The 13,097-nt window shown below is 47.4% G+C and overlaps 1 protein-coding gene across 1 annotated transcript in view; it reads right to left on the reverse strand.

Annotated features, from left to right (window-relative positions):
* AGRN (agrin) overlaps window positions 1-13,097 on the reverse strand; it is a 286,746-nt gene that overhangs the window by 63,000 nt on the left and 210,649 nt on the right. Inside the window, exons 11-14 of the mRNA XM_070759241.1 lie at window positions 12,306-12,454; window positions 7,684-7,789; window positions 5,875-5,991; window positions 2,130-2,294 (exon numbers count right to left, since the gene is read on the reverse strand). Of these exons, the coding sequence (XP_070615342.1) occupies window positions 2,130-2,294; window positions 5,875-5,991; window positions 7,684-7,789; window positions 12,306-12,454 (537 nt within the window). The remainder of the gene's footprint in view (window positions 1-2,129; window positions 2,295-5,874; window positions 5,992-7,683; window positions 7,790-12,305; window positions 12,455-13,097) is intronic.

A 13,097-nucleotide genomic window follows, 5' to 3' on the forward strand; every position in this document is an offset into this window, starting at 1 on the left:
CTGGGTGAAGAAGTATCTCCCTTTATTTGTCCTCACTTTCTTACCTATGAGCTTTAGGGAGGCCCCCCTCGTCATAGTATTGTGGGATAGAGAAAAGAATTTTTCTCTATCCATCTTTTCCATCCCATGCATGATTTTATACCCTTCGATCAAGTCGCCCCTTAAATGCCGTCTTTCTAGGCTGAAGAGACCAAGGTGTTGCAACCTGGTTTCATAAGGGAGGGGCTCCATTTCCTTTTTGCACCTTTTCCAGTTCCTTTGCTGTGGCTTTCGATTAAAAACGTGCCCATGGATAGTCATCCACCCCACCCACCCACCCCGTTCCGATCTTTTTGAAAATGGGGCTCCCGGTTCTAAATCCTTTTGATAATGACTTCTCTGGCAGGTGCTGGGTGCGAACTGACCTCCCGCACCGGAGATCGAGCGCCTGGAGGATGGAGGGTGAGAAACTCATTTCCACTCGGCGTCGCACCTCCATCCGTGCTCTCTCTGCCCACACGAGACTGAGACAATGAAAACCAAAACCAGAGCTTCGTTTATTCTGCTATCAGCCCAAGGAAGGAATCGAAAATCAAAGCTTCTCATCAGCTGATGGGCTTTGGAATCCTTTCCAACAGCCCAAAGGTTTGTTTAGAACTGGGGTATCAAACTCCAGGGGCCGATTCAGGATTGTGTTTGAACTCGGGGGAGGGGGGAGCAGGAAAGGAGGTTGAATGTGCATAATTTTAAAAGAGCTGTGCATGTGTGTGTGTGCGTGTGTATACATACATTTCCTCAACACTCCGTGGCTTGCATTGGCTGCCGATCAGTTTCCGGTCACAATTCAAAGTGTTGGTCATGACCTTTAAAGCCCTACATGGCATTGGACCAAATTACCTCCGGAACTGCCTGCTACTGCACGAATCCCAGCGACCGATAAGGTCCCACAGAGTGGGCCTTCTCCGGGTCACGTCAACTAAACAATGTCGTTTGGCGGGCTCCAGGGGAAGAGCCTTCTCTGTGGCGGCCCTGGCCCTCTGGAACCAACTCCCCCCGGAGATTAGAATTGCCCCCACCCTCCCTGTCTTTCGTAAACTACTCAAGACTCACTTATACCGCCAGGCATGGGGGAGTTGAGATATTCCTTCCCCCTAGGCCATTACAAGTTATGCATGGTATGTCTGTGTGTATGTTTGATTTTATAATAAGGGTTTTTAGTTGTTTTATTAATTGGATTGTTACATGCTGTTTTTATCATTGTTGTTAGCCGCCCCGAGTCTACGGAGAGGGGCGGCATACAAATCCAATTAATAATAATAATAATAATAATAATAATAATAATAATAACAACAACAATAACAATAACAACAACAATAACAACAACAACAATAACAACAATAATAGTTTATATAGTAGATAATGTCTATTTTTGTGTGCCTGTGTATAATATGTACGTACACATATGGCAGATATACATAGAATTAAAGAGTATATTTTGGATGTTCAGTAATAGTAAATAGAGGCAAGGAGAGGCCAAGCACCCTAGCCCAAACCGAAAACCCTTGACATGAGTGACGTCAAGTTGACCACCTTTAAGCCAGTCACATGACCTTTAAGCCACCCCCAGTCACATGATTATCAAGCCATTCCCACCTGGTTACATGGCCGGCAAGCCACACCCACAAAATAAGCCCTTCCCTTTTTTAACCTGCTGCAGCTTTCTTGATTGTTGACAGCTGTGCCTTAGAATTTCCGTCTGCATCTGCACAGCTGCTCCTGGCGTCCCAGCATTCTACGCACCCTGACATTGAGGACAAAGTCATGCATCCCCCCTTCCTCAGCTGACCTAGATGAGGCTCTAACTAGAGACCCTATAGGCTCTGCAGGCCTCTCTGCCTCTCGGGCACCCTCTACAACCCCTTCTCCTTCCCCTTCACTGTCTGACTCCTCGTTACGCCAGGCAAGTCTTCTTTGATCTGACGGACCTGGCTCCTCTGAGTCAAAATCAGTGGTCAGAGGAGCTGGCCGTGAGCCAACCACAACACACTCCACCACATGCTTTTCTCCTACACTGAATGGCAAAGATGAAACAAGCTCTAAACTGCCTCACCACAATATTTGCCATCCAAGTGACAACCAGAGGTACTCACGGGTACAGCCGCTCTTGCCGTCCGTCACGATGCCACGGAAGTTCCAGAAACCGGGTTCGCAGCGGTCGCATTTCAGCCCCCCGACGCCGGGTTTGCAGGAGCACTGGCCCGTGCTGGGGTCACAGCTCCCTCCGTAGGAGCCGTAGGGGTTGCAGTGGCAAGTGCCTACAAGGCAGAAGACAAGGAAGGGTTAGCTCTCCAGTTGGCTTGGTAGAAGATTCCCATAGACCAGTGAAGGGCCGCTCATCTTCGGCGCTATGGGTGCACCCTCTGAGGCTGCCATGGGCTCACATGTGTCCAGCAGACAAACCACGCCCATCAGCGGGAGATTTGGCTTCTGCGCATGCGCAGCAAGCAAAATCTCATGTGAGGTCACACGCATGAGTGAGATTTTGGCCGATAGTTTTGCTTCCCTGCATGTACAGAAGCAAAAAAATCGGCACATGTGCGGAAGCAAAGAAATCACTGAAAATCTGTGAAATCTCTCACGCATGAGGACAGATTTCGCTTCTGGCGCATGCGCAGAAGTCAAATCTCACAGCGACACGTGCGCACTCATGCTGGTCTCTGGGAGCACACCGAGGAGGAACGCTTGCCTGGTTAACTCTGGCTGTAAACAGTAGAGCTCAGGTTCCTAGTCCTCATTATTAGGTGGCAGAAGAGATTTTTAAATTTGGGTGATACAACTAGTTCCAACACGGCCCAAATGGAAACTCTTGGGAACTTCCCACAATAATCTCTGGTAGGAGGGAAATAGATGTGTGCGTGTTTGTGGTCACCCTTGTCAAGCACACAACCAAAATTTATCTTTAAAGGGATTTCCACAGATGGGGATCAGGCACCTTCCCAAATGAACTGAATAAGCAAACTGCCCCTGGAGTCAAAAAAAGTACAGTGGTACCTCTACTTACAAACTTAATTCGTTCCGTGACCAGGTTCTTAAGTAGAAAATTTTGTAAGAAGAAATTCTTCCCATAGGAATCGATGTAAAAGCAAATAATGTGTGCGATTGGGGAAACCACAGGGAGGATGGAGGCCCTGTTTCCTCCCAGGAGATTCCTAGAGAGGCTCCACGCAGGCTTCTCCCTGCCTTTTCCAGCCCTGTTTCCTCCCAGGAGATTCCTAGAGATGCCCCACAAAGGCTTCTCCCCACCTTTTCTGGCCCTGTTTCCTCCCAGGAAATTCCTAGAGAGGCCCCAAGGAGGCTTCTCCCTGCCTTTTACGGCCCTGTTTCCTCCGAGGAGATTCCTAGAGATGCCCCACAAAGGCTTCTCTCCACCTTTTTTGGCCCTGTTTCCTCCCAGGAAATTCCTAGAGAGGCCACACGGAGGCTTCTCCCCCCCTTTTCCGGCCCTGTTTCCTCCGAGGAGATTCCTAGAGATGCCCCACAAAGGCTTCTCCCCACCTTTTCTGGCCCTGTTTCCTCCCAGGAGATTCCTAGAGAGGCCCCACAGAGGTTTCTCCCCGCCTTTTCCGGTTTTAGTTTCGGAGGCTCGGGTTTGTAAGTGGAAAATGGTTCTTGAGAAGAGGCAAAAAAATCTTGAACCCCCGGTTCTTATCTAGAAAAGTTTGTAAGTAGAGACATTCGTAGGTAGAGGTACCACTGTATTGTCCAAGGCCTGCTTGGAAAGGAGGGTGGGGGGCCTTCAGGCTGAGCGAGTCGCCCCCTCCTCCAAACCCTTTCCTCCGAGCGCTCCTAGACAGGCACGAGATGTTAATTTCCAGCTGTGCGTCCGAGTGGCTTCCCCTGCATCAATTATCCATGCGACCCCAGGAGGAGAATCTGCCATTTCTGCCGATTCCATAGCTCTCTGGGTCAAGAGCTCTCGAGCCATTAAAACCGCTTTTGGAACGCGGCCACCTCCGAGTAAATGACCCGGTGCACGGAAAACGCCTCTACCGAACCGCAAACAAGGCCGTCGCGTTCCCGCCGGCCGCTCTTAATGGACGCCCGCTAACCAGCTGGCCCTCGGCCTCAGCTGCTTAAAATGCCAGCGACTCTTTCTCCGTCTCGTTAGGCGAACAAGATGGCTCGGGCTAATTATTCCATAAAAATTTAATAAAGCCTGCACGGGTGGGCTGCGGAGGGGAGGGCAGGGAAAAGGCAGAACAGATTGGGGTAAGGGAGCGTGCCGGGGAAAAGGTTTTCCTCCACCCTGAGCTCCTCTTTAGAAGCATAGAAGCCTAGAAGATTGATGGCAGAAAAAGACCTCATGGCCCATCTAGTCTGCCCTTTCCTGTATTTTATCCAAGCATGGATATATCTTTATCCCAGGCATGTTTACATTCAGTGACTGTGGATTTTCCAACCATGTCTGCTAGAAGTTTGTTCCAAGCATCCACTACTCTTTCAGTCAAATAATATTTTCTCACCTTGCTTCTGATCTTTCCCTCAACTAACCTTCGATTGTGCCCCCAGCATTGAAAGATGGCATTTAAGGGGTGACTTGATCGAAGTGTATAAAATCATGCATGGGATAGAAAAGAAAATTCTTTTCTCTATCACACAATACTAGGACCAGGTCTGCTGGAAGTTTGTTCCAAGCATCTACTACTCTTTCAGTCAAATAATATTTTAAGTACATAAGAACTTAAGAAGAGCCATGCTGAATCAGGCCAAAACCCATCGAGTCCAGCATTCTGGGTCACACAGTGGCCCATCAATTGTCCATGGGGATCTTGAGCAGAAAGAGAAGGCAAGACCCTCCCTTTCCCTGACCCCCAACAAATGGTACTCAAGTGAACCCTGCCGGCCTCAACCCACATAGAGGCAGCACTTGGACATCCATTTCAATAACCACCGATACACTTGGCCTCCATGAATCTGTCTAATCCTGCCTTGAAGCTATCCAGGCTGACAGCTGTCCCGACCTCTTCTGGAAGGCAATCCCATCAACCAAGGACCCTCTGGGTGAAGAAATATTTCCCTTTATTTGTCCTCACTTTCTTAACTATGAGCTTTAGGGAGGACCTCGTCCTAGTATTGTATGATAGAGAAAATAATTTTTCTCTATCCAACTTTTTTATCCCATGCATGATTTTATACACTTCGATCAAGTCTCCCCTTAAACGCCATCTTTCAAGGCTGAAGAGACTGAGGTGTCGCAACCTGGTTTCATAAGGGAGGGGCTCCATTTCCTTGATCATACTGGTTGCCCTTTTTTCTCACTTGGCTTCTGACCTTTCCCCCCACTTAGCTCAGATTGCGCCCCCCTTGTTCTTGTGTTCACTTTCCTATTAAAAACACTTCCCTCCTGAACCTTATTTAACCCTTTAACTTATTTAAAGGTTTTGATCGTGTCCCCCCTTTCCCTTCTGTCCTCCAGACTACACAGATTGAGTTCATGAAGTCTTTCCTGGTCAGTTTCATGCTTAAGACCTTCCACCATTTTTGTAGCGCGTCTTTGGACCCGTTCAGTCTGATCCATCTCTTTTTGTAAGTGAGGTCTCCAGAACTGAGCACAGTATTGCAAATGGGGTCTCACCAGCGCTCTATACAGCGAGATCACAATCTCCCTCTTCTTGCTTGTTCTACTTCTAGCTATGCGGCCAAGCCTTCTACTTGCTTTCCCTACTGCCTGACCGCACTGTTCACCCATTTTGAGACTTTTGGAAATCACGACCCCTAAATCCTTCTCTTTGGAAAGTTTTGCTAACCCAGAACTGCCACTGTATATGATAATAAGAGCCGAATTCCCAATGCCCAACTGTCTCAATGCTGCAATTCTGTGTGGCATTGACTTACTGGGGCATCCAGCCGAACCGACTCCAAGCGCCAAAGTCACATTGTCCGGGCAGCAGCCGTAAACGGTTTTGCTACAGTGAAGGAGTTCTGGCGAAGAAGGCGGAAGCGTTGGGACCCCTGGAAGGGAATTTTTTTTAAAAAATCTGTTTTTTAACAATTACACCCACATTTCACCAATTCTCCGCAGGCTGCACTGACTTCTGGTTAGTCTCCAGACGCAATTCTTCTGGTTATTACCAGAGTTGGATTGCCATTGTTGCCACTACCAGTTTGCTGCGCATGCAGCTTCAGTTGTCTTGCGTACGTGCGCGCATGTGCATCCCAATCTCACGAGGGGACATGCGTGAGAAATTTTGGCTATTTCTTTTGCTTTTGTGCATGCGCGCAAGCAAAAAAAATTGAAATATCACGCACACACATGTCCCCTCACTAGATGTTGCTTCTGCGCATGCGCACGACAGAAATATGAAAAATTGAAAAACAAATTTGGCGCCACCCATAGGACAGCCACTGGCGGCTGCTATCGGCGCACAGTTTTCTACCTCACCGGTAGTAGCCCACTACTGGTTATTAATGTGAATTTACCAACCACGTCTACTGGAAATTTGTCCCAAGCATCTACTATTCTTTCAGTCAAATAATATTTTCTCACCTTGCTTCTGATCTTTCCCCCAGCCAACCTCAGATTGTGCCCCCTTTTATTGTGTTCAATATATTGTGTTTCGATCATGTCCCCGCTTTCTCTTCTGTACTCCAAACTATACAGAGGGGATTCATGAAGTCTTTCCTGATCAGTTTGATGCTTCAGACCCTCCACCATTTTTCTAGCCCGTCTTTGGACCTGTTCAATTTGATTAATATCTTTTTGTAGGTGAGGTCTCCAGGACTGGACACAGTATTATTCCAAATGGGGTCTCACCAGCGCTCTACAGTAATCCCTTATTTTTCGTGGGGGATATGTTCCAAGACCACCCGTGAAAAACGAATTTCCGTGAAGTAGAGGAAAGATATTTTTAATGTATTTAATGAGTATTTGGACTTTTAAAACCCACCCTTTGCATTAAACAGTCATTCTATAATGTTTCTCAGCTGTAACTACATGTGATATCCTACCAGTTTCTGTAATAGAGTACAGTAGTATTGTAGAAGAATTTTATGAATATTTAATGGATTTAAAATTTTCAATGGATTTAATGGATTTAAGCCCCCTTTTAAAACCCGTGAAGTAGCGAATCCACAAAAGATGAACCGCAAAGTAGCGAGGGATTACTGTATACAGCGGGATCACAATCTCCCTCTTCCTGCTTGTGATACCTCTAGCTATGCAGCCAAGCATTCTACTCGCTTTCCCTTCTGCCTGACCACACTGTTCACCCATTTTGAGACTGTCGGAAATCACTACCCCTAAATCCTTCTCTTCTGGAGTTTTTGCTAACCCAGAACTGCCAAGACAATACTCAGATTGAGGATTCCTTTTCCCTAAATGCAATTATTTTACATTTGGAAACATCAAACTGCAGTTTCCATTGCTTTGACCACTTATCTAGTAGAGCTAAATCATTTGCCATATTACAGGCACCTCCAGGAATATCAACCCTATTGCACACTTTAGAATCATCGGCAAATAGGCAAACCCTCCCTATCTTCTCGTTAGGTGGCCCAAAGCACTTGAGCTTTTAGTAACCATCCTTTCAAAGAACAGGGTTGATTTCCTTCCTTCGAGCCAAGAAGGAAACCACCATGGGGCTGGCAGTTTCTGGTGCTTGGATGTCCAGAAGAATCTTTAATTTCCCACCAGCCTGAAATTACCTTGGCAGGGTCCGTGGCTTGCCACGTAGATATCCTGGCGTTTCTCGCAGCGGGATTTTTTAAGTTCACACTCATTGGCGTAGGCTACCCCGTCCGATCCACACACCTTATGTCAGGAGGGGGAAAAGCTTTGTTAGAGGAGGAATCGGACTGCCAGACCCATCTCAGCTTCGACAGCCCCACACTCACGAGCCCTGAGTTATTTATTTATTATGAATCACAAGCCCTGAGTTATTTATTTATTTATTAATCGGGTTTATATACCGCCCCTCTCCGAGGACTCGGGGCAGTTTACAACATAAAAGGAAACAATATACATCCTGAATCCAATTAATTTAAGAATGCAGCCACACGAGCGGTTATGGGTCTTCCAAGGCATACCCATACTTCTCCAGCACTCCACGGACTGCACTGGCTGCCGATTGGTTTCCAGATGCAATTCAAAGGGTTGGTTATGACCTATAAAGCCCTACATGGGATCGGACCAGATGACCTCCGGGACTGCCTTCTGCAGCATGAGTCCCAACGACCAGTTAGGTCCCACAGAGTCTTCTCCAGGTTCCATCAACTAGACAATGTCATTTGGCAAGACCTAGGGGAAGAGCCTTCTCTGTGGGGGGCCCAGCCCTCTGGAATCAACTCCCCCCAGAGATTTGCACTGCCCCCACCCTCCTCGCCTTCTGTAAAAGTTTAAAGACCTATCTGTGCCGCCAACTTTGGGGCCATTATGTCTTGCTGTGTTAATCGGAATGAATGATGTTTCTGTAAATGTTATTAGAGTTTTTAAAGTTTCTTAGCTATATTAATGAGATTTTTTCGATATGTATATTGTATATTGTTTTGATATGTTGTGAGCCGCCCCGAGTCCTTGGAGAGGGTCAGCATACAAATCCAATAAGTAAATAAATAAATAATAAATAATAATCTAAAAAACTCAAAAAGCAGTTAAAAAACTCATACCCATTCAGTCAACAAATTCAGAATACATTCGTCGGCTAGGGGGCAGTGTCTAATCACCCCAAGTCTGGAGGCATAAATGAGTCTTCAAACTCTTACGAAAGGCAAGGAGGTTGGGGGCAGTACAATGTCATTTGGCAGGACCCAGGGGAAGAGCCTTCTCTGTGGCGGCCCCGACCCTCTGGAACCAGCTCCCCCCAGAGATTAGAACTGCCCCCACCCTCCTTGCCTTTCGCAGGCTCCTTAAAACCCATCTCTGCCGTCAGGCATGGGGAAACTGAGACATCTCCCCCGGGCCTACAACAGTTTATACAAGGTATGTTTGTGTGTATGTTTGCTTTTAATAATGGGGTTTTTAGTGTATTATTAGATTTGTTTTAACATTGTCTTTATTATTGCTGTGAGCCGCCCCGAGTCTACGGAGAGGGGCGGCATACAAATGTAATAAATAAAATAAATAAATAAATCTCCGGGGGGAGCTGATTCCAGAGGGCCGGGCCCCCCACAGAGAAGGCTCTTCCCCTAGGCCCTGCCAGGCAATATTGTCTAGTTCAGGGGTAGGCAAAGTTGGCTCTTCTATGACTTGTGGACTTCAACTCCCAGAGTTACTGAGGCTATCGTGTTAGCTCAGGAATTCTGGGAGTTGAAGTCCACAAGTCATAGAAGAGCCAACTTTGCCTACCTCTGGTCTAGTTGACGGGACCTGGAGAAGGCCGACTCTGTGAGACTTAACCGGTCGCTGGGACTCATGTGGAAGAAGTTGAGACCATCCTGAGGCTCCATTTGTTGGGAAATGAATAGCTTTGTTAGAAGTAAATTGCAACTTTTTGCAAAAATACCACTCCATATTTTTTTTTGCAAAATATGTGGGGTGTTTCCCCCAGCCCCCAGGAGCATTCTGCAGGCCTCCCAAATCCTCCGCCCACCCTGTTTTTGCAAAAAATGGGACATGGGAGCGGGGCTTCAGGCGGCCAAAAATGGCTGCATTCGGTGTATAAGATGCACTGACATTTCCACCCTCTTTCAGCAGGGGGAAAGTACATCTTATACTCCAAAAATTGTGGTATTTAAAAGGCTGACAGCCTTCCAAGCTGGCACCTTAAAGGCTCTTTCCGGGAGAAAAAAATTATTCTTGTAAATTTTGAGGTTCAGATTTAGGTTAAGCCAGGCAAGTAAATAAGCCGTTTGGACGGAGTCCTAGAGAAATTCTGCGTGTGATCGCTCGGCATCACAACGGGGAGAAAAAAATAAAATTAAATTAAAATAAAACGCAGCCTTCATTCCCGTTTCCCTGGTTCTGAGAACACATCTGCTGGCATGCAAGATATCGTACATGTGGCAGAGTTCCTGCCCTTTCTACTTTCCTTAAAATATGCAAATGCATGCCAGGGAAATTAATGAGAAATGAGGAAAAGCAAAAAAAAAAACCCAAAACCCACAGCCCAGAGGGCAGTAAAGCATTAAAGACACCGCTGAGAATTTAACTCAGCCCTCCGAAAGGGTCACTTTGCAAAAGCTTTGCAGCCACAGAATATCAGGAGGTATTCTGGAAAGCGTCCAATCCAGGGAAGTTCAATTTTGGCAACATAAAAAAAAACATCACAACCTGTAGACTTCAACTCCCAGAATTCCCCAGCCAGCCTGGAATTGAAATCTATAGTCTTAAAGTTGAACACCTGTGGTCTAGTCCACGGGTAGGCAAAGTTGGCTCTTCTATGACAGGTGGACTTCAACTCCCAGAATTCCTGAGGTAGCATGATTGGCTCAGAGGATTCTGGGAGTTGAAGTCCACAAGTCAAAGAAGAGCCAGCTTGGCCTACCCCTGCACTAGAGTCTAGACCTGTGATGGCAAACCTATTTTTGGTTCACGTGTCAAAAGGGGGTGTCTGTGTGTGCTAGCATGCGTGCATGTGCCCTTACCCATTCTCTGCCCCCACACACATGCATACGCCATGCCCATGTTCATAATTTCCCCACACATGTGCACAGGCCTCACAGACTCAAACTCAACCCTGATAAGACGGAGTGGCTGTGGGTCCTGCCTCCCAAGGACAATTCCATCTGTCCGTCCATAACCCTGGGGGGGGGAATTATTGACCCCCTCAGAGAGGGTCCGCAACTTGGGCATCCTCCTCGATCCACAGCTCACATTAGAGAAACATCTTTCAGCTGTGGCGAGGGGGGCATTTGCCCAGGTTCGCCTGGTACACCAGTTGAGACCCTATTTGGACCGGGAGTCACTGCTCACAGTCACTCATGCCCTCATCACCTCGAGGTTCGACTACTGTAATGCTCTCTACATGGGGCTACCTTTGAAAAGTGTTCGGAAACTTCAGATCGTGCAGAATGCAGCTGCGAGAGCAATCATGGGCTTTCCTAGGTATGCCCATGTTACACCAACACTCCGCAGTCTGCATTGGTTGCCAATCAGTTTCCAGTCACAATTCAAAGTGTTGGTTATGACCTAGAAAGCTCTTCATGGCATCAGACCAGAATATCTCCAGGACCGCCTTCTGCCGCATGAATCCCAGCAACCGGTTAGGTCCCACAGAGTTGGCCTTCTCCGGGTCCCATCGACTAAGCAATGTTGTTTGGCGGGACCCAAGAGAAGAGCCTTCTCTGTGGTGGCTCTGACCCTCTGCAACCAGCTCCCCCCAGTTATCAGAGTTGCCCCCACCCTCCTTGCCTTTCGCAAGCTCCTTAAAACCCACCTCTGTCGTCAGGCATGGGGGAATTGAAATTTCCCTTCCCCCTAGGCTTATAGAATTTATACATAGTATGCTTGTATGTATGAGTGGTTATTTAAATTGGGTTTTTTAATATTATTTTTAATATTAGATTTGTTTGTATTGTCTTTTTATATTGTTGTTAGCCGCCCCGAGTCTTCGGAGAGGGGCGGCATACAAATCTAATAAATACAAATACAAATACTGAAGCTTGGGGCGGTGAAAAAACAGCCGAACCGGAAGTTTGGAATAATGGACTTCCGGTTTCCCCGTTGTGCTGTTTTTTGCACTCCGGAGCCTTCCTGAAGCCCCAATATGCGAAAAACAGCACAATGGAGAAACTGGAAGTCTGTTTCTCCGAACTTCCGGTTTGCCCATTGGGCAGTTTTTCGCACTCTGGAGCCTTCAGGGAAGCTTCCGGAAGCTTCTGGAGTGCGAAAAACAGGCCAACAGGTAAACCAGAAATTTGGAAAACAGACTTCCGGTTTCTCCTTTGTGCTAAGAAGAAATTGGAAGTCTGTTTTCCAAATATCCAATTTGCCTGTTGGCTTGTTTTTTGCACTCCGGGGCTTCAAGGAACCTTTTCTGAAGCCTCCGGAGGGTGAAAAACCGCCTTCCCCAAGGCCGAAAATCAGCCGGAGCTGGTATAAGGCAATGCCTTGCGTGTCTTCCGATACGGCTCTGCGTGCCCCCTGTGGCACTCACGCCATAGGTTTGCCATCATGGATTCTAGGCCAACCCCTTGCTGTGTGCAGAAAATCAAATATCTAATTTATGCAGATGCCCCATAGGCAAAGTGGGCTCTTCTGTGACATGTGGACTTCAACTCCCAGAATTCCTGAGCTAGCATGATTGGCTCAGGAATTCTGGGAGTTGAAGTCCACAAGTCATAGAAGAGCCCACTTTGCCTACCCCTGCCCTAGGGAAATCTCCTCTTACCAAGTTCTGTGGTACAGTCCCGCAGGTATAGTCGCAAACGCATCGGTCGTCTTCCACATCCTCATCCCATGAACCTCCGTATTTCCGGCAGCTATCTCTCTCGCACTCGATGGCATCTCCGGAGCCAGACCCATCTCCCGAGCCACACTCTGCACAAGAAAAAAAACCCAAAACACCAGGGTTGTATATCCCTGTTAATATATTGAACATAACCAACTTGGGTGTTGCGATACAGTAGCTAACAATGACAGCTTGTATAATGTAAATACTGTACCTTTAAGGAACTTTTACTGGTTGGCCATAAGAGGGCGCCAACACCGTTCCCTTTGGGGAGAGTTCTTTGTTAGAGATATATACATGAGCTGTATTCTTGCTGTGTGCGTACTTTGTAAATTATTAGTCGTATTATATGTGTATTGGATATTCTGTATATTTGTAAATCATAATACAGTGATCCCTCGAGTTTCGCGATCTCGATCTTCGCGAAACGCTATATCGCGATTTTAAAAAAAATATTAATTTTTTAAAAAACCACTTCCGCGTTTGGCTTCAGGACTCAGCTCGGAAGCGGCGCGGCTGTTTTAAAAGGTCGCAGCCGGCCTGGGGGGCTTCCCAGCACCCCCCCGAACCCCCAACCTGGGTCTTCCCGGCCGCCCACGCAAAGGGGAAACCCCGGCTCCTTGCTGATGCCCGCCGCTCGCCCGCCCGCCAGCAAGAGGGGGAAGACCCAGGGAAGGTTCCTTCGGCTGCCCAGCAGCTGATCTGCTCGGTAGCGCAGCAGCAGCAGCGAGG

Source organism: Erythrolamprus reginae, chromosome 8 (assembly GCF_031021105.1).
Source record: "Erythrolamprus reginae isolate rEryReg1 chromosome 8, rEryReg1.hap1, whole genome shotgun sequence".
NCBI classification, from domain to species: Eukaryota; Metazoa; Chordata; class Lepidosauria; order Squamata; family Dipsadidae; genus Erythrolamprus; species Erythrolamprus reginae.